At 49.0% G+C, this 20394-nt stretch overlaps 2 protein-coding genes across 2 annotated transcripts; one reads left to right on the top strand and one right to left on the bottom strand.

The window, feature by feature from the left end:
• Positions 1–12680: 12680 nt before the first annotated feature.
• On the bottom strand, positions 12681–15108 carry MRPL46 (mitochondrial ribosomal protein L46). Its single transcript, XM_063169866.1, has 4 exons — positions 14914–15108; positions 14387–14579; positions 13689–13862; positions 12681–13128 (listed from the first exon to the last, which is right to left on the bottom strand). Exons 1-4 carry the CDS (start codon positions 15106–15108, stop codon positions 12878–12880), a joined length of 813 nt encoding a protein of 270 aa, XP_063025936.1. The 3' UTR covers positions 12681–12877.
• A 56-nt stretch (positions 15109–15164) lies between these two features.
• On the top strand, positions 15165–18755 carry MRPS11 (mitochondrial ribosomal protein S11). The gene is made up of 6 exons (XM_063169864.1): positions 15165–15217; positions 15358–15468; positions 15705–15794; positions 16472–16601; positions 17899–17964; positions 18394–18755. The coding sequence occupies exons 1-6, from the start codon at positions 15183–15185 to the stop codon at positions 18499–18501; spliced, it is 540 nt and encodes a 179-aa protein (XP_063025934.1). The 5' UTR covers positions 15165–15182; the 3' UTR covers positions 18502–18755.
• Positions 18756–20394: the final 1639 nt, after the last annotated feature.

The raw sequence follows: 20394 nt of genomic DNA, 5'->3' as shown, positions 1-20394 counted from the left end.
GGGACCCAGGAGGGAGGAGAGCCATTTTTGACTCTTCTGCATGGTAAACAGATGCAGAGTGCTCTCTTGGATTCTGCTCTAGGAACAGTGAAATCCTTTTAAAGATTGAGCTGTGGCATCGACAGCCAGCCTCAGAAAACGTTTTTAGAAATCATTACAGCCCAGCTCCAATTCATTACTGACTTGTGATATCAGATTTGCTCTTGGGGTAGCACTGTTGAGAGCACCCAGGGAGATATGACCCCTCCCCCAGCTTTCCAGGCTGCTTTCCATGCTTGGGGTGGTGATGGGGGAAGGCTCAAAGGATGCAGGTACAGGGATGAGTGCTGAGGGTGCTGCTGCCGACTGCTCTGCTTGCTGCTGAGGGTGGGCTGGGCTGGGAGCTGCTGCCAGGCTGCTGGAGGGGTGGTCAGAGATTGTCTCCTGCCATCTCAGCATCTCCTGTCCTGCAGCTCAGAGAGCTGTCAAGGACACACAGGGTGAGGATGGGCTGGCTCATCACCCCCATCCAGCCCTTCCTGAAAGCCACCAGAGCTTCAGGTCATGCTCCAGTCTGGTTGTCCCATGATCCAAACTGAGCCATTTGTCTCTCCATGTTTTTTCTTCTGTTACAGACTGCAAGCAGGGAGAAGCACCAAGGAATGCTTAATTGCTTGTATTGGCTGAAACATCGCTTTTTATTAAAAAAATCTAAACAACTCTTCCTAGTTTATTCCAAAGACCTCACTCTCATTTCTTCGGTAAATGTCAGTTTCTGAACATCTTCATATAAAAAGAGCCATTAATCATTGCAACGAGGTTCACAGCATCTTAATTTTGCTTTGACCAGCCTTCTCAGCTGCTTGCTCAGCTTCAGGACTGTTAAGCACTTCTCATCTGCTTCCCTCTGCAGTTTTGACCTAAGGAGGGTTTGTTGCACCAGCAAACAAAATATTCATGGCAAAACCAGGATATCAGAGGTGCCAACCCATAAGAATCAGCCCCTCAAAAGCCTCTCAGCATGGTAACAAAGTTGGAGAACATGTCCAGAGTCAATGTTTCCAGCATCTAAAAATAACAGCAGCACTTCCCACCTCCCATTCTGGAGCTGGGTCCACCACAGCTTGTGCCTGGTCAGGTGTGGGGACTGTGGGGACACAGACTCAGAGGGAGATGCACTTTCCATTCAGATTCAGCTTCAGTTGTCATTCTCATTTCCTTTCCTCACCCCTCATTTTGCTGACGCAGGTTAGGAACCTGCTGACCCATGGAGGCCCTGGCACTGTCTCAGTGCAGCCCATGAGTCACCCTCCTCATGTCACAGCTAACAGGGCTGCTGACGCTGATGGCCTCAGAAAGGACACACCAGCAGCAGCATCAGTACCTCTGAAACCACATCAGCACACATCAGCCAGGGCTGTGTGCACTCTGGGTTGGTGTTGTAGGGTGCACTGGGTTCTGCACGCTGGGTTTGTGGTTGTAGGGTCATTTTTTACTTCAGGGGAAAGAAAGAAGCAGAGAGGAAGATTGCTTGACCTACTTGGATCATTCATGCAGAACTGCTTTGCAGCATAGGGTCAAGTTTGTCAGAACACTTACATCACAAGGAGAAATTATGGCCGAAAGAAACTTTAAACATGTTCAAGGAAAAAATAACAAAACCCCCACAGACATACACTTCAATGGAGAGGAAAAAAGTGTATACTGTTTTTCAAGTATTTCAAAGTATTTTGAAATCTCACACTCAAAAGTGATCTGAGCTCTAAAGGCACCAGGACCATGACAGGGCAAAGAGGAAACTGGTCCCAGTTCAAGCCTAAAGTGTCAGCAAAGTGACACCTGCAGGAGATCAGTGGATGAGAGGGGAGGGAACCTGCAGCAAGAAGAAGAGGCAGAATGGAAGTGGCTGCCCAAGGGACCAGCACCTCTGGCAGCAGCAGGTCACTCACTCTGAAGGGATGCTCTCCATCCCAGTGTGGAGGTGGGAGACCCCTAGGTGGATGCATTTTGTGGACCACAGAGGTAGGAAAAGTCAAATTTTCTTGCTGAAATCACTCTCAAAGTGAGAGGCAGGAGTGCTAAGGGGAGCCCAGGGATGGAGCTGGCTGCCTGCAGCACTGGGATCATTCCTGGGATGCTGTGACAGCTGACTGACAGCAGGGAAAGGACATCAGAGCAGAACAGAGACATCCTGCTGTCCCACAGAGCCTCCTGCAGCCCTGGGTGCTCCAGGGGCTCCTCACTCCCTTTGGCCCAATAAACAAACAGCTCTGGGCAGCTCCAGGAAAAGCTGCCTTATTCAACTTATTTGATTTCCAGCAACATCAACGCAGGGATCCCATCCAAACTGGACCCTGGGTTGTTTGCTAAGCACAGGCTGCCATTTAGTTAGAAACACATGGGCTCTTATTACATTTCCCTGGAAAAAAATCACAATGGTTTGAACTAAAGGGGAAAATATTTAGTAAAAATCAAAACTTGTACTCATACACATAGAGGCTCTGAAATCTCATAACCACTCACTTCCTGCTCCTCCATCCCAGTTTCTTGCTCAGCACAACTCTAGTAACAAAGGCCACCTCTAGGGAAGCTTCCAGCCAAGGGCTTGGGTTTGCGAAGGTTACCCACACACTGACAGTCATGGGGTGGCCAAGACTTGCAGGCTATGAAGTACAGGCAGGCTCTTGAAGTTTTCCACATTTGCATCAAATTCTGTACACCTCCAGGCAGCTCACACATCTCTGGGGCGCCAGAGCTAAGACCTGGCAGCTGCTGTCCTTGAGGACATGCAGTGCTTGAAGCCTGCAGACACACCACCTTTATGAGGATCGTTTTGTATTCCAGCTAAAACCAGAAATGCAGCTTCAGCCACACTGAAAGGCCCCTGCACATACATCCATGAGTGATCCAGCCTCTTCTGAGCAATCCAAGATCTCTGTCCACCATCACAGCTCAGTGCAGACACTTGGGGATCCTCATGCATCCACTTTCCTGCTGCTACTTTAAAACCCACAGGACAGGGCAGCTGAAATATTAAAAACCTCCATGTGGTCACTGTGACAGGCCCAGGAGGTGGGCCAGTGCTCACAGGGTGTCTGTCCTACTGGTAGTGTGGATGCTGTCTGAAAACCAAAGTGTTTTTGAGGCAAACCATGAGGTACAAAGAGGAGAGGATCAGCAGGCTTGCAGGAATGCCCTGTTTTCCTTTGTGCAGCTGCTGGGCCTTCTAATCAAGACTATCTGATACACTGATGTCATGCTGGTAATGGTATAACTCTATATCAGCCTAATGGCACAATGGGCTTACAAAAGGAGCACTATATGCAGAAATATGCATTCATGCTTGCTAATCCTTCATAAGCCTGTAATCCTGATTTTCTTTTCCAAATAATAAGTGCAGATCTATTAAGATCTATCCCTATCACTAGCTGCATGCTAAATTCCCCTCTTCCTGCCTGGGATCTGCAGTGTCCCCTGCAGGTGGTGGGGCAGGGGGTGACATGCCATCCCCACCAGCTCACAGCCCCCTGGGGATTTTCCTTCCTTTCCTTCCTTTCCTTTCCACCTGTAGCAGGGGGAGCACACAGAAGCAGCCACAGCTTCACAGCCATTCACCTTTCTGGAGGGTCTGAGGATGCCTTCTAGAGGGCATTTCTGCATCAAAATTAAATATATTTATTCACAGACATGCAAATAAGCAAGGGCATAACCAGCTTCCTCCATCCAGCCCTAGCATCCCCTTCTTGCCATTTATGCCCCAGCACTGGCAAATCCCACTGGCAGATCTCCCCACATTTCTCCACCAGCATCCCCAGACACAGACAGGTAATTCCCAGGAGTCTTGGTATCAAATAACATTTCACAACCATTCTCCAGCCCCTTCATACAAACAACCTGGAAATAACCTTTTCAGGAGTGACAATGTAGAAGTCACTAATTACACAATTAATTTATTCTTTGGCACTAAAAAAAATAAAATTACTTTGTGTTAGAGAGGAGGAGAAAAAAGAAGAATCTAAGGGTTTATTTAATTAAAGCTACAATGTATTGAAAAACCAAGTAATTGTAATGATACAGACAATGCCGAGATTGTATAATTAGTAATTAATTACCTACAGAAGTGACAATTTCTTTTCTTTAAAGCTATTCATTTTTCTTTTTCTTGTTTTTCTTTTTCTTTTTTTTTAATTTTATATTTGCATGCAACTCTCTTCAGGGCACAAGAAGCAGTCACAGAGCTCCCTGCCTGTAACAACTGCTCACCACACCTAAAGCCCTGCAAAAAATGGGCAGCAGGGCAAATTTTGACTCCAGCCATGAAGAGTCACTGGGCCAGAGCTGACAGGCAGAACAGCTACAGCCTTCTGTGAAGAGATTCAAGACTGTTAGCCCAGTGCTATATATATATATATTATGCTTATAAGTCCTGATGTTAACCAATGTTATATATATATTTTAAGTATTCATGTATTCACAGCCATAAAGGCCTTTTCTCTACTTGAGCTAAATTGTATAACCGTGACCTATTGTCCCAGAAGGCTTTTTATTCATGTTAAATGGGCACTGAGATTAGAGCGCTCCTTGGTAGTAGGTACAGAAGTGTTCTGGAGGAGACAGCAGGAGATGGATGGTTGTGTTGAGGCTCAGCACAGAAACCAAAAACAGGAGAACCAAGCAGATCTGCAGCCCAGCTGGCTTGGCATCTGAAAAATCAGATGGGGAGTTGGAGTGGGGATGACAGTGCCCAGCACACACCACTCACTCACTCACTCACTCACTCACTCACTCACTCACTCACTCACTCACTCACTCACTCACTCACCCCCAGTTCTGGTAGCTCCAGTTTCCCATAGGGATCCCTCACCACTCTCCAGTGCCATCTGTGAGCCAGGGAGAGGGAGCCAGGTTGAGCTCTGTGGTGCTGTCCGTGTCAATGCCTCACAAGTGCTCCATGCTGCGCCTCTGGCAGGCTGTCCCACCATGCCCTGCCCCTTGGGGACAGAATTCCTGCTTGTACTGCCCCTGGCAAACAGCACAAGTGCTCCCTGCCTCTCTGGTACCCATGGAGCCTCCAGCCCCAGCACTGGGCACAGATGCACCCTGGCAGCTCCCAGTTAACATCCACAAGGAACCACAACGTCCCTGGAAAAAAACTCTGCACCCTCACCCCTCCCTGCCCAGCCAGGAGATCATTGCAAATCACATCAGTGGGACTGGCAGTCCCCCTGCTCTGACCTTAACCCTTACCCAAGGCCAGGGAACCCCTCTGGCTTTGAGCCTCATGGGCACACAGGCACAAGCAGTGAAACGTTCCTCATCCATCTGTTCATCCCCAGTGCTTGCCAAGGCCTCCCTCCAGCTCCTCAGAGACATGTTCCCTCCACACTGTCTGGGGAAGAAATCAGGACAAGGCAGAGCAGGGTGCTGGTGCCAGGGTGCAGGGTGACAGCCAGGGATGCTCGTGTCCCCTCGCCGGCTGTGACACTTTCAGTGCCTCCGACACAGTCAGGGTAGGAGCGGCAGCGAGCTGGCTGCTGGCTGTTACGCTGCTGCCAGATGGTGGATGAGATTAAAAGAATTTGATTTTCAAATAATCCATAAACCTGGCTGAGCTAATGTCGTTTCATATGCATTATCTTGTAATCCCAAGGAAGAGAACGTTTCAGAGCAAAGAGCCTTATTCTCCCTCCCTGCAAGGACTCTAACAAGCTAAAGATAATCCCCTTTTTGTTGGAAGGTGCTTACAGAGGACCTACAACACCCAGAGTGTGGCACAGGGGCTGTGGCTCCGTGCTGGTGCCTGGGAACAGGACAGCCAGGCACCTGGCACCATGGGTGCTGCCTTGTCCTGAGCTCCACAGAGGTGGGAACGGCACACGGCAGGGTACAGGGACATGCTGAATATAAACCCCTGGCCAATAAAGAAGGGATTTTGCACTCCTGACTCCAACAGTGCATGGGGGCACATGCTGCTTCACCCCTGGGGTAGAGTAGGGTATACATATATTCTTCTACATGAGTCCACTTTTATAAGTACTTTTGGGGATAAACCCCCAAACCCAGCCCAAGTAAATCAAAGGCATACTGTGCCAGTCTGGAGAGAGGATCAGGCCCTCCCCAGTGACTGGTCACAGCCAGAGTCTGGTGATCACCCTCCCCCTCACAAGGTGAGGGACAGCATGTGGCTGAAACCTCAACACTGCCCTCTCCAAAACAACTGCTGCACAGCTAGGCTTGTAGGAAATTCATCCTTAGGGATTGCTTGACTCCCCCTTGTTTGCATCAAACACACACAATCATTTTTTTGCCTCTATCCCTATTCCATATGGATGCACCCCTATCCCTCCCTATCCCTGCACCGTGCCCTGAGCAGACCTCAGTACCTACCCTCCATCCACCCTCTATTCTCACATGTTGCCTGCCTGCTCCCTGCCTCTTTTTCCCTGCACTGGAAGCTCCTTGGACTCTCCTGCTTCTTGTCAAGCCTCAGTGGAGCAAAGACAACCATCTGCCAATCACTGGGATCCTTCAACATGAGAGGTACAAGCTTGAACGCAGCAGTTAAAAACTGTTGATCCTTATTCCATGCTCCAGGTTCCCACGCTGGAGCGTGCCAGAGCTAGAGCAGAAGGTTGTTTTAAGGGGAAAGGGAAATTAAACTCCACTGGAAGGATTTCCCAGTCACTGCCTGCCATCTAGTGCCTAGCACTGAGCTGTTTCACAGGCAGCAAGCAGCATCCACCTCCTTGCTCTGGGGAATTTAGCTCTTAGATTAGAGCCAGCGACATTTGAGCATCAAGCTCCCAGCACTGATAATTCCCTGCCATGCTCCCCACTCTGGGCCAGAGCCATGGAATGGGTTTGGAGTCCAATAGCCCAAGCCCTGGTGGGAACTATCAAGGAAAACAGCATGGGAGTGAGGAGAGGCGATGCTGTGTGCCTGCCTGGGTTGTGATACCATGCCCAGCTACAAGAAGCTAACCAAATACAACACAGCTTGACTTGCTGCAAGCTGCTGCCTTCAAGGTCATGTCATCATCGTCAGCAGCTCTGATCAAAGCAGTGCACACAGGCATTGTGTGAAGAGTGCCACAGACAGGCTAAAAATAGGGAGACGAATGGAAGCATGAGGGAAAAGGGTGAAGGGTGAGGCTTAACAGCTGTGCAGGAGACTGAAAACTTAGAGAAAATCAGGAAGAAAACAAAAGTAATCAAGAAGCACCGACTTTGTGACTTGGAATATTCTGGTGCTTGGACATACCCCTGAAGATTCCCACCCAGTTCAATCCATGGGTAATCACTGCAGCAAGAACACAGTCCCTGCCAAGCTCCAGTAGCTGGTGATTTTAACTTTGTCTTCAGGCAATCTCGAGAGCTGATGTACCTGGAATCACCTTAGGGGGTGTCTGGCAGCTTCTTGCTCCTCTGAAAAGGTTCAGATAACTATCTACCCAAAAGGGCAGGAGAGAACAGGCAAGACTCACCATAATCCTATTTGCAGGCAGAGAAAATTAACAGATATGAAATCCAGAAAGATCTGGGACAGGTAATGCCCATCTTGCTCTCTGCCTCCTGCCTCTGCCAGCCACAGACCCTCCAGCATTCTGGTGGAAGGCACTGCCTGCTGCACCACATTCCCTAAGGAGGGACAAGAGTGCTGATGGAGCAGAGGCTGAAAAGTGGGTCCCCATGGGTGCCACCTCCTAAAATGGGGGACTCACTGCCCTTCCACACAGGGCACTGATGGGATCAGACACCCTGAGCACCCAATTTCCCTCCTCTCCAAACTCCTTACATCTTGGCTGCCCACTCCTCACCAGACCCCTCTTTGCTCAAGCTCATCCAACATTTACAGCCTGTGCCACTTGAAGCTTGAAGCCCTGCCACTTCCCAGCTTGGGAAGCAGTTGCTGTTTTGCAGAGGGGGGCTTTGGGTCTGACACAAACTGGGCATTTGGAAAGGGCAGGTGGGGCAGGGCAGCAGCTTCAGAACCTGCAGAACCAAATTTCCTGATTAGCACATGGCTCCGGTTTCCTCCGGTGCTTCCAGAACAGCAATAGGCAACATTAACAAAAGGATTACTCAGAATTCAAAAGCAGATGGGATTTGTGACCCATTATATTAACTGGGGGCTAGGGAAAGCTCTACACAGAGAGAATACTGCCAGCAGGTAACCAAACCAATTATTAAGAGCTCACAGATCATGAAACTAGATATATACACACATCAAGATAAATTTCTATTTGCCTGCAGAAGTAGGACGCTGGCTGAGCCATCCTCCAAACCCAGTGTGTTTTTTCTATGTGCCCATTGAACCTGGATTACACCTAGGTTTTTTCCCCAATAATTCACTCACCCCACAGGTTTACTGCTGAGGGATAACATTTGGGAGGGTAAAACCTGAAAGGAGAAATGTAATGGGTATAATTACTTTGATAGATGAGAGGGAGCAGAAAGCCAGCAGCAGTGCTGGCCCATGCCTCATGTCATGATGTCCCCAATCTCCCTCTGCCCAGTTGCCTGAGAGCAAGAGCAGCCCCTCAGAAGATGATCTTCTTTCAATATCAACGACCACCTTAAGCTCCAACAGCGTTCAGCTTAAAATTCAAACTGTTAGTTGAAAAATCTGTTCCTCAACTTTTGCATTGGTTAATTATGAAATTGGATGTTCAGCAGCCAGCTAAAGAGCCAGTTGCTGGCAGTGCACAGTCCTGCTCCTGGAGTGGGCTCTGATGGTGAGTCCTAAAGCCCTGCATTCTCTCCATAGAGGCTTCATTGCTGTGCCTCAGTTTTGAAGCTTTATTGCTGAAAGACACTTCATAATTCAATTGAGAAATTCCCCTGGGTCTTCAAGCATTGCTTATGAAGTCCTGACAAAGGATTTTATACCCCACAAGATCTGTTAGGGAAAAGTAGCCTTGACAGCAAAGCTGTAGCTGGAACTACCTGAAGGGGGTTCCTGCTGTCAGCATTTCAGTCACCTCAAAAATTCCTGTCTTTCCTTTTTGAGGGATGGATGTCAAGGATTGGGAAGTATCAACAAAGCTTCTGAGGAAATTTGACCCTGAGTACAAGTTTCCCAGCAGTACCCCATATTTTATATCCATTCTTGCTTTTGCAGGGATTCACTCAAACCTTGCCTCCTGACTGCCCCACTCTGTGTCTTTCCAACATGCTGGTTATACCAGCCCACAGGGGTTTCACAAGAAAAGGGAGGATAAAGGTGTCCCCAAAAACAAAAGGATGGGATTTAGTCTGCTCATATCACTGGTGACCTCAAGCAGATTTCCCACCAATCTTCTGCTGGGTCTCTGGGCTGCCATGAGCAGAGCAGCCCGGGCTCCATCCCCTGCAGGCAGCAGAGCACAGCAGGAAAGAGCAGCACCTGCACAAAGAGATCCAGCACAAGAATGGGAGCTTGAACATAAAGGCAAAGGGACTGATGCTGCTGGAGATGATTCATCCTCCAGGACAGGGAGTGAGGCCAAAGGCTGCAGCAGCTGGGACAGCACAGTTCCCATTGTCCCTGAGCCAGCTCACCCCTGGCCTGGCAGCCAAGGATGCCTCAGGATGCTACTGCACCCCCAGCATGCATCCCTGCTCATGGTTCTGTTTGGGAGAATAGCATCTCTCCTCCCACAGGTGTTCTGAGAGCAGGAAGAGGTGCAGCCTGTGGCTCCAAAGACCTCTCCTGACTCCACATGTATTTATCTTCCCAATTCTGAAGACTTTCATTGCTTGGGGCAATAAAGAAGCCAGAAGGAGCAACAAACAGCAGGGGTTTTTTTTGGTTTGTTTGTTTTTTTTTTTTTTTTTTTTACTGGAGTTTCCCATTATGTGAGAAAGTGTTCACAGTTCAAACTATCACAAAACATATAAGCAGGGCTCTGCTAAGAGAGCACCAACCCCCGAAACTTACACAGACAAGGAGGGATTTCAGCTAAGCAACAATTTTGTAAAAGTAAAGGAAAACAGTATCTGTGAAGCTGAGAAGTGTTTTTATTAGTACTTGTTATTTCTTCTCCACTGGAGGGGAGCGTTAGTGTCAACTTGCCACAAAGAAAACCCTCAGCTCTCTCTTCTAACATGGTGGTTTAAGCAATGGCTTAGATGCCAGAGCTTTAGAATGCAACTGCTCCTTCCATTTGTGTCTGCTACTGGAGACTTTCAGCAACAGCTGCTGCACTGCATCACACCAGGGCCAGGACATCTTCAGATGCTTCCTTCCCCTTGGAGAGAGAAAAAATGAGGCTTTTTGTGTATGACCCTTAAGAATGGAAGCATCCCATGCCAAAACTGGCTTTGAGGAGCAGAAAGCCTCTGCAGCCTGAGCTGCACATCCTCTCTGGTGTGCACAGTCAGGAGTGGGTAACAGCAGCACAGATCTTACCTGGGACTGCTTAGATAAGAGCATTGCTGCTCTCAAAGTGAGGAGTTACAGGTCCTTTCCAAAACTCCTCTCTGCAGTGCACCCTTCACAGGAGAGCTCTTCAACTGATCTCACCCTGCCTTGCATTGAAGAACCACAACAAACTCAGTTTCTTCCCCAGGCACTTGGTGCAGCCTCAGGTTCTGGCAGAGATCTCATGTGAGGGGACTTTGTCAAGGTGAGAAAAACCCCCCAGGGTTTGAGTGCAAACAAGCTCCAGCCTCCCTCAATACCCAGACAAACTCTGGTGGTTCTCCATCACATTTGCAAGGGGGTTTTTGTGTTTCAACAAATTAAAATGCTCCCCCTGCTCTTTGTGCTGGATTGCAGAAGCTCTCACACAGCCACAACTCCACAGGTTCCTTCTGCTCTCTCAGGAAAGGCTCTCAGGCTTTGTGCTGCCTTTTCAGCACTTACCACCAGCCTGCTCAGACTTCTGCAGCTCCGAGCATGGGAACAGGTTGATGCTGAGTGGAAAGGCAGCCTGCAGCCACCAAGTTCCCAAAGGAAAAGAACAGCCTCAGTGACCTGCTGCAGGAGTTTGGGAGTAGAGGAAATGAGAAGATGCAAACCATCCTCTAGGATCCTCCAGCTTCCCTCTCCCCAAGACTGGGAAGAGATCACACAGGAGAACTGAGCAAAAGCCTCTGAGTTACAGGATCTGTGATTGTTTGCAGCAACTGGCTGAGTGGCTTTAAATAAAATCACCTACAGGAAAAATGAAAATAATTTAAATAAATAAATAGATGGTGCTGTTCCCACACAGGTTGCAAGAAGGAATTTTTATTTCAGGTGATGAAAAAACACTTTCAGCTTTCAGAAAAGACCAAGCTTCTCACACACATGCTACCTGTGAGAAGGTCTGAGGACAAGGAAAAAGCATTTAAAATGAAGGATGCTGTTGATTCTGACCTTTCCACTGCTGAAGGAGCTACACATCTCTCAGCACAGACAATGCCCAAAGACTTGCAGCCTAAGTAATCCAGAAATAGGAACTGCCTGTGTCTGAAGATCAGCAAGGTTTCAGTGCAGCCTTTTCTTTCATTTGTGCTCTGTCTTTTGGGAGCCAGCACAGATTAAACAGCATTTTCTATACTTTCAAAGTTTTGTCCCAGCAATACAAAACCTGCCTTGGTGTGGGAAACAGGGCAGGCTCTTTAGCTAAGGGCATGTCTTAAACCTGTGGCCACAAGGTCTCAGCTGCATCTTCTGGAGCCAGGGACGGCCTGAAACAAGAATGGCAGAGAAAATCTGTACTGACTGCACCCATGCACCCCACAGGAGGGGCACAGCCTGAGAAAAGGACTCACCTCCCCCTGCTTCAGCAGCCTCAGGTCCTGGAGAAGGCAATAGGGCTCCCTTCAGCAGTGCTGACCTCAGAGAGCAGCCAAAAATCTGCAGCCTTTCAGGCACACGTTCTGCTCCACATTTATTTCCTCCTTGCCACTGCTCCCTGCTGCAGACTCAGCCTCCTTGCCAGGCCTGTGAGGATGCTTCCAGGAGCCAAGATTTGTTGGTAATTTATGGCAAACCTGCAGCTCCCAGACTGTCCAGCATTGGAAAATAGAAGGCTGCTGTGCTACCCTCCACCCCAGTGTCTTGCAGAGTGATTAAGGATAACTTTAATTTGTTGAGCCTGGAGCTCAACAGCTCCCAGAGGATTGATAAAGTACACACAGCAATCTCCAGTTCCACCCCTGGAGTCCAAACTCTCTCTGGATGATTTATGACAGTTATTTCCTCCCTCTCTCCCTGCTGCTGGAGCAAGCTCATTCCCTGAGAGGTCCAGCAGCACTCTTGACTACTGAACAGCAACATTTACAACCAGAAAAAACCTCCAACAACAGAACCAGCCCCAGAGGGCCAAGACAGCATCACACAAGCCCAGGATAGATCTTCTAATAAAGAAACTGGGGTAAGAGGGTCAGGCTACCTGAGGCAGAAGTTAATAAGGTGTGAATATCCCTGTTACATCCCCCCAGAAACCCTTCCTGTCCTGGCTGGCGTTCAGGAGAGTCTGTTCCCACCTGGACACACAGATAACCCTCCAGTGCTGCTCTTATCAGAGAGCAGGTGCCAGTGATAAGCATTAGCTACAGCAAGGAGAAACCCTTTGAGGCTGAGCCTGTGGCAGGAGTCTGGAGAGGAAAGCAAACCTTCTGGGTAGCACAGCCCCAGGGAATCACACTCCTGGGAGAGGAAAGGATCATGCATTTCCAGAGGAGGTGGAGGAGGAGAATTCAACAAGAGCAAAGAACTCCCTCAGGAAAGCTTCACTTCCGAGTATAAATTTTAATATTTATTCAGTACAGGGCCAGTGAAGAGAACTGGGAAATAAGGCAAAGGCAAATTATCCTCCAGAACCCAAGTGAACATCTCACACACCCAGACCATGCAAAGCAACCAGCCATGCTCCTCCCTGGAGCCATGTCCCACACTTTCCCCATCTGCTGGAGCACAGGCCATTGCTCACAAGTCCAGGAGGAATCTATTGACTTTTTTCAGGTATTCTGACTGCAGGTAATCTCCCAACTCCTTCTTTGTGACCCACAGGTGATCCGCCTTCAGCTTTGCCTGGGACAAATCACTGCTTTGGAGGAAGGCTTTGAAGAAGAAGACTTTGGCTCCCACGTTATTCTCAGTTCTGATGGCCTTGGGGAATTTATACTTGTAAATCCCAAATGGTGCATTCCCCAGGACTTTGGCTTGAATGTGATCTCCTGCAAAAAGCCAGCAATGCAAGAGAAAGAGAGTAAGACATAAGAACACAGAACAACAATAACTGCTCCCTGTATAACAACAACACTGCATAAGCCAGACTGACTGTTCCCTCTTTGGCAGAAATACTGTGAAAAAATGTTGTTTTTTCTCATGAAAAAACAGCTCATTTGGAGACCAGAGAGTCCTCTTAGAGTGAGAGGGAGGAAGGGGAGGGTATCCAGCTTTGCCAATCTTGAGTGAAAAGCAAGGACACATGTTTGCCCTCATCACCCATCTGCCACAAAAGCTACTACAGGGCAACAAGAGGGAAAGAGAAGTCCAAAGCAACCCCAGACATTCAGGGGTGTCTGGTGATACCCCCCAAATGGCCCATGATGGTCAGACATGGCACTGCTGCTGCTGGCAGCCAGAGATCCCAACTCCCAGTGTGCCAGCCCTCTGCCTCATGCCCTTTCCCAGCAAATGGGAGATTTCACTACAGCAGATGGCAAACATCCCTCAGACAGGGCACTGGAAGGAAACCACTGGGACAAACAAGAGGGAGGGTCAAGCTACACACCCAAAAACATAGCCATGGCTCGCTCAGCCGTGCTCCGTAGCGTCTCTCCAGGCTGCCACTCCACTTGAGGCAGGAGCCACAGCTCCTGGTTACCAATTTTCTGTTTCACCAGAAGCATCAGGTTGCTGTCCAGCTTCCTGTTCAACGACGTTCGATCGTTGCTTTTGTCAGCATCTGCCAAAAATCAACACATGCTGGAAACAAAGTCTCCTGCAGCGTGCTCTGAGCCCCTTGGTTATCAACCCTGTGTGCCTCATACCCAGAAACAATGCACAAATGTGGGTACATGGAATATGACAGAAATCTAGACAAGAATGCTCTCAGTCACTCTAGAAGTAATTGCAGGATTCAGCTGCTGTTTTCCTATCCAGAAGGACTCTATAATAAGCAGCCTGGATCTCCATCTTCACAAAAATCAAGAGCACCAAGTAGAGTGGTGGGAACCAAACGACCAAACATTTCTCTTGTCTGGAAACCACATGTATGTTCATCATTTTACCTTCATGAAAATACACTTTTTTTGCAGCATGGGAACGCTGATTTCCCTGTCAAACAGTTAATTGCACATGTGCTGCCACAGACTCAAGACTCTCTTTAAAACAAACAAAAAAAGAGACACAAAAATGCCTTCCTTCTATTGAATCGCACTCTGGCAAACAATCTGGCTGTTATCACCCACCACGAACTCCAGGCTGTACCTGTTATCCGTGGGGCAGCTTTGAACCGCAGAAACTTCTGCTCCCACTTCTCCTCCAGGTCCTGAGCCATGATGACCGTCTTGCCACGAGCTTCGTCCTCGTCATACAAGCTTTCCATCTTCTTCTTGAGCTGCTCCTCCTCCTCCAGCTTACGCATTTCATGATCTGAATAGTGGCTCCTCTCCAGCTCTATCTAGAAGAGCAACATAAAGAATTCTTAAACCACAAGCACTATAGGCAGAATTAAATTATTTCCAACTCAGGAAAATAAGGCAATAGGAATCTCCTGAGGTTGAGCAGGGCTTCCCTGCTTGCAGCAGGAGCGTGAGAGAGACACCAGCACCATGGAGGTGACCATGGGGACACCTCCAACACCCACGAGATGTGGGGCAAATCGCACGCAGAGCACTCGGGGAGCAACATCACAGACGGTGTGTGCGAGGCCACCAGCCCCTGACGTCCCTCTCCCCTCATGCCTCAGACTGAGGGCGCCATTTCCCCATCAACACCCCCACATCCCCCTCTACCTGCTCCATGAGCGCCGCCACCTCTTCCTCCTCCTTTTCCAGAGGCTGCGTGATTCGGGGAAGCCTCAACAAGCACATCGCCCCAAAAAGCTTCCAGGGGCGCGGCGCGGCAGCGCTACAAACCCAGCGAGCGCTGCCCGCCGCCCGCAGCCCCAGGCGCACCGCCATGGCCCGCGCCCCACAATGCCCCGCCATGTCCCCTCCTCGCTCCCGGCGTGCTCCGCGCGGCCGCTCCCCGGCGCGGGCCGAGCGCCGCCATCAGCGCGGCCATGGCGCTGGCCGGGCTACGCGTGCTGGGCTGGGGGTGAGCGGAGCGGGCGGGACGGGCAGTGGGGAGCGGGGGGACAGCGAGGGGACAGCGGGGAGGGAGGGCCCCCTTCGCTGTGGGGTGGCCGCTGGGGGCTGCCCGCTGTCGCCCAGCGCTCACCGCGGTTGTCTCCTCAGGGGCCGCGCCGCCGCCCTGTGCCGCGGGCTCCGCTCCGGCCCCCCGAGGCTGCAGGACGCAGCGGGGGCGGCTGCCAAGGAGACGGAGAAGCAGAGCGCGACCGAGCAGAGGTGAGAGCCGAGGCCAGGCCGCGCCGGGAGGGCGCTGCCATCTGCCTCTTGCTGCGAGGTTTTATCGCCTTCGGTGGGTTTTCAGCCGAGGAAGGGGAGGGAGCCGCTTGACTCAATCAGAAACGCAGCTTGTGTTTTTCGGAGGTTTGCTCCCTTCTTTCTTTATTTTCCGATATGAAATGAAACTTTGTAATATTTAAAGAGCGAGGCCTGACAACTCTTACTTCGCTTCTCAGCTCTTTAATCCTGCAGAGGAACTCCATGAGGTGGGATGGCAAGGTTTATGAAGAGGTCCCGATAGCTCACATCAAAGCAACGTACAACAAGTAAGCAAATGAGCTGCTCCATTCCTGCTCTCGTGTGAAATCAAAGCTTCGAACCCGGGGTTTGGCCTGTCATCATTGCGATCTAAATGCTCAGAGGAAAACAGCCAAGGGAGTTGTGTTCATAGCTGGGAAGATGATACTGATTTAAACTTCAGTGGTGTTCGGGGAGCGTACCTGTTCTTGGAGTGTCTTAAAAGCAGTGAGATTGTTTTTATATGTTTTGATTACATTCTGAGATGAATAATCAGATGCTGATAGTTTTACCAGCAGGTTACTTCCAGCCCATGCTATAGCACTGTTTCTGTGCAGGTGTTAAAAAAATTATCATATTCTCCATGAGACAGCTGTGTTTCATCAGTGATTGCTCCTGTGATATGTTACTGCTTAAGGCTCTTTCAAGTTCTAAAAGTGTCTTGTGCATTGTTTTAATAGAAGAGATAAAATGCAGTGAGAGGTGGATCTGAAAGGGCTGAGTGAGATAAAGCACACCTTCTCCAGAAAGGTTCTGCCGGGGTCTGTAAGATGACCAGGTCACTGCTGGGTGGTCTCTGCAGTGGGTTTGAGTGGGATACTTTAAAAGAGAGACAGAAATCAGTTATGCCAGTAAGGTGAGTGAGAAACTGGAGAATAAAGCTTTGTTCCAGCTTGCTTCTTCCCTCTGCCCTGTCCCTCTGCAGCACACACATCCAGGTGGTGAGCTTTGACAACCAGCCCTTCTCCCGCACGTCCTGCGGCACAGAGGGCTTCCAGAACGCCAAGAAGGGCACAGCCATCGCAGCACAGACTGCAGCCATGGCAGCAGCAGTGGTGAGTGCCCACTGTGATCCCCACCTCCAGAGGGTCTCTGCCTGCCTGCCCTGCCCCTGGGCACAGCCCTGGCTCGCTGTGGTGCTGGAGTTTCATTTGCACACAAAGTGTGTTTGAAAGAGCTGTTAGAAATGCCCCAAGTGGGAGCTGAGCTGATTGGAAATGTGTGATTGTAACTTCCCTAGCACCAGTCTGCACAGCCTCCTCTTTTCCTAAGTGAACATTTCTCAGTCATTTGGGGAATGTAGTAGACCCTGAATCAGCAGCAGTTCAAGTTTTGCACCTTAGGGGGCTGAGAAGTAGCTGTAGTTATTGTCTGGATATTTTATATCTGCTCTCTGCCACAGAAGTGAGCTCCAGCCAGCCGTTCCAGTCAGAGGAAGTGATGTTCTTGCACCTGTTCATTCCAGCTGCATGTCCTTTATTGTAACTCTTTCTGAAAAAAAACGTGGGTGTCCAGGTGGAGGAGCTGAGGCTGGCTGTGTCATAGTCCTCATTACAGCAGAATGAGGCAAGGTTAAACTGAAAATCCTTACCCTAAATTAGGTGGAACTCACTTCAGCCTTTCATGCCAGAGGAGTTTGGTGCCACTGCTGGCCAACAGCTTATTGTGGTTGACTCAGAGGGATATAAGAACATCTTCACTATTAATCTGTGCTTGTTGGAGCCTGATAATAGCTGTATAGCAGTGCTTGGACAGATTGATTCTGTCACTGTTGAAGTAGTTAGTACGTTAATTGCACCAGAGCACAATGAGAAGGAGAGCCAGAGGTGGCTCCCTCCACGTGGTGGCAGCAGGGCTGTGCTGTACAGCAGTTCTTCATTTCCAATTTGAAAACCCCTAGAATTTTTGCCCTGAAGGTGTGGACTCCTGCACAGCAAATCTAAAGCTTGCCTGCTCTCTCATTTACCCTCCAGAAAGAATCCACTGCTCACAGGGGAGAAGTCGCCACATTAGAGAAGGGAAAACAACTTAGAATTAGTCATTGTTAGTCCCTTGCCACTTCAGTCACGTATCCATGGATATGTCCTTTTTTGCTCTGGCTTTAGGGCACAGATAGTTTGATTTGAGAGCTTTCTCTGTGTGCAGAGCTCACAGTTTAGCACAGAAATTCTCTTGAACTGCCATGGCCCAGCCTTGTTTGCTCTTAGTGTCTCTGCAGTAATCCTCATATATGTCTTCTCTATCCATTACTACCTAATCTTTAATTTTACTTAAATACTACTATGAAAATGAAAGACACCAGGGGAGCCAGAGTTTGTCAGAGAGAACACTAACTAGTTGTTCTTTTCACAGAAAGCACGTGGGAAGGGTGTATTGCACGTGCGAGTCATGGTCAAAGGACTGGGACCAGGACGCAAAGTAGGTGCTGGAGTTTCTTTTCCATACTTTATTTTCTCAGCTGTCATGGATGTTTTCTAAACTCAGGCTGGTTTCAATTAACTTGGTTTTTCTGAAGCTGATGTAAAGGATTCCTCACCCAAGTGCCCAGTAATGAATTTTTAGAGTCATTATAATTTTAGAGTAATACCATGTTGGAGATAGAATAAAAGCTGTATTTGGGACTTCTTATGGCTAAAGTAGGAAAATCAGTAGGAATGCTCAAGAAAGGACTAGAGCAGATAAGTTCAAACTGGGTTTTCTGAATGGGTTACTTATTTTTAAGAATTAAGAAGTGAGAAGCATTGGAACAAGTTGACTTTTAGATGGGGGACGAAATTGGTTTGCCCTGAGCTTTTCCCCTTCTCTGCTGTTCTGTGTGTTGATAGCTGTCATCTGCTTTCATTGCAGGCTGCCATCAAGGGGCTGACAATGGGAGGTTTGGAGATCATCTCCATCACCGACAACAGCCCGGTCCCCCACAACGGCTGCCGCCCACGGAAAGCCAGGAGAGTGTGAGGGGCAGGGCAAGGGACACACAGCTTGCAGTGTCAGTTCACCAGGGACTGACTTGAATGTTGCTTCTGTGACTGATTCTGGAAGGCCACCCTCCCTGGAAATACTTGTTGAGGGAAGCTTGGAGAGACCATGCTGAGCCTTGAAAATGCAGGAGGTAGAAGCTGCTGGTGAAAGCAGGAATCTGTGTGTTCCCTTAGTGGGAAGCCTCATGTCTACAAAGTTTGTTGATTAAAATGTTGCTTTTCTGACAGCCATTCCTGCTGTGTTCCTAGAAGTATTTTGGCTTATTACTTCCTTTCAACTGCCCTCTTCCTCTTACCACCATATGTGGCTCTTATCTAGCCCTCCATGCCATTAGTGTCCTTGTCAGACAGAAGGAGAGCCTGAGATTTCAATCTCCTTGTAGTCATCTGTAGTAAACAACTGCACAGGGTCAGGTCATCTTCCTTCCCTCTTTGTCTCACTGCTCACATTGGGAAACAAGGTATGGGGTAACTCTTTCCTTCCCCCTGGCTCACAGAGGTACGTGTGCCCTAGGAGAGGCAGCTCTCCCTGTTCACAGAGCACCAGCCTGGATCCATTCCTGGTTCCTGGCACAGATCTGTTGCAGTGCTTTGTTTCACCCAAGCTGTACTGACCTGCCACTGCTCTTGGCAAAGAAAGCACCTCACTTTCTAAAGGGGCTGCTGGGATCTTGCCAGGTTTGATGCTTGCAATCTCTTTGGCCCTGCCTTGTGCACCACAAACTGGATTTTCCAGGGTCCTGGGGAAAGCAAGCAGGGGTTAGTAGGCCCAAGGAATAGTGAAATGCTGCCAAGGAGATACAAAGCACTTAAGTCTTGAACTGTACCTCTGTGTATCCACAAGCAGCAGGAGCTTGTTGTGGGTCTGTGATGTATTATCGCTGTCCCAGCTCCATCCAGAATTTCTGCCAAGGAAATCTGTCAGGAGCATTAAGCAGGGAAGGTAAAAGCAGTAACTGACTACAGGATGGATTTGCTGGATGGCAGAGGCACAGTGCCTAGCAAAGGGCACCCCACTGAAATCCCTGCTGCCAGAGAAGCCCTGGCACTATACAACATGCTCTGGGCAAGTATTTCACCTGTAAACATGGTGTATTTCAGAGCAACCAGCAGTTCTGTTGCAAATGCAGAATCTTCCTTTCTATTATTTCTCATTCTGTCATTCCTCTGTAGTTTCTTAAATTGCATAGTTAACTATTTTCTTCCTCTTTAGAGAAAGGGTACCATAGCAACAAGGCAGTGAACCTCCTTCATGGGGCTGAATGGCATACAGCAGGTTTTGAAAGAAATCACTCTGCTTAGAAAAGCCTGTTGAGTTGCATTTGACAGGAGAAAACAAGATTCAGACAAATCTACTTTAGTCCAACTCTCTGAATTTGAAGGGAGGGTAGGTGATCTTAGAGGGAAGTTCCTTGAGCTGTCACAGATTTGACAGTGAGGAAGAGAGGCTCCTCCATAGATGTTTGCCACACTAGGAGAGTTTCCCCCTCACTCCAGAAATACAGCTGCACTAGGCACTTAATATTCTGCTTTTTAAGAAGAAGATAGCCGGCCAACCATGAACTGCCAAGCTGAACTCTCTCAGTGTGCAGTCAGCTGGCTGGGGAAGGGATGTGTGATGTGTTTACAGCAAGGCTGGGCTGGTGTCTGTGCCCAGCACAGCAACCAACCTGACAAAGGAAGGGCACCAGGCTGTGCTAGCAGGTTTGTCTAACACACACAAGGCCAAACACTGCTGTTCTCTACTACAGCCTGTTCATTGCATCAATGCAGAGGTGCCCGAGTCACATGAAGATGGTAGAACAAATTGAAAAGTAAAATTGTGAAGAGATCTGTGGTCCTCCTGGAATTCAGGAAAGAGTATGTGGAA

Source organism: Melospiza melodia, chromosome 15, assembly GCF_035770615.1.
Source record: "Melospiza melodia melodia isolate bMelMel2 chromosome 15, bMelMel2.pri, whole genome shotgun sequence".
In the NCBI taxonomy this organism is placed as follows: Eukaryota; Metazoa; Chordata; class Aves; order Passeriformes; family Passerellidae; genus Melospiza; species Melospiza melodia.
The sequence above is the reverse complement of the archived record's forward strand: the minus strand, read 5'-3'. Positions and strand labels throughout refer to the sequence as shown.

Bases quoted from the DNA above. Each gene is read 5' to 3' on its own strand.
- MRPL46 (XM_063169866.1), bottom strand. From the start codon at position 15,108: ATGGCGGGGCATTGTGGGGCGCGGGCCATGGCGGTGCGCCTGGGGCTG. The intron at 14,580-14,913 runs GTAGAGGGGGAT...TTGCTCTTCTAG, and splicing joins TGGCGGCGCTCATGGAGCAG to ATAGAGCTGGAGAGGAGCCA. The intron at 13,129-13,688 runs GTGTGTAGCTTG...GGCTTTTTGCAG, and splicing joins AGCCATGGCTATGTTTTTGG to GAGATCACATTCAAGCCAAA.
- MRPS11 (XM_063169864.1), top strand. From the start codon at position 15,183: ATGGCGCTGGCCGGGCTACGCGTGCTGGGCTGGGG. The intron at 16,602-17,898 runs GTGAGTGCCCAC...TTCTTTTCACAG, and splicing joins CAGCCATGGCAGCAGCAGTG to AAAGCACGTGGGAAGGGTGT. The intron at 17,965-18,393 runs GTAGGTGCTGGA...CTTTCATTGCAG, and splicing joins GACTGGGACCAGGACGCAAA to GCTGCCATCAAGGGGCTGAC.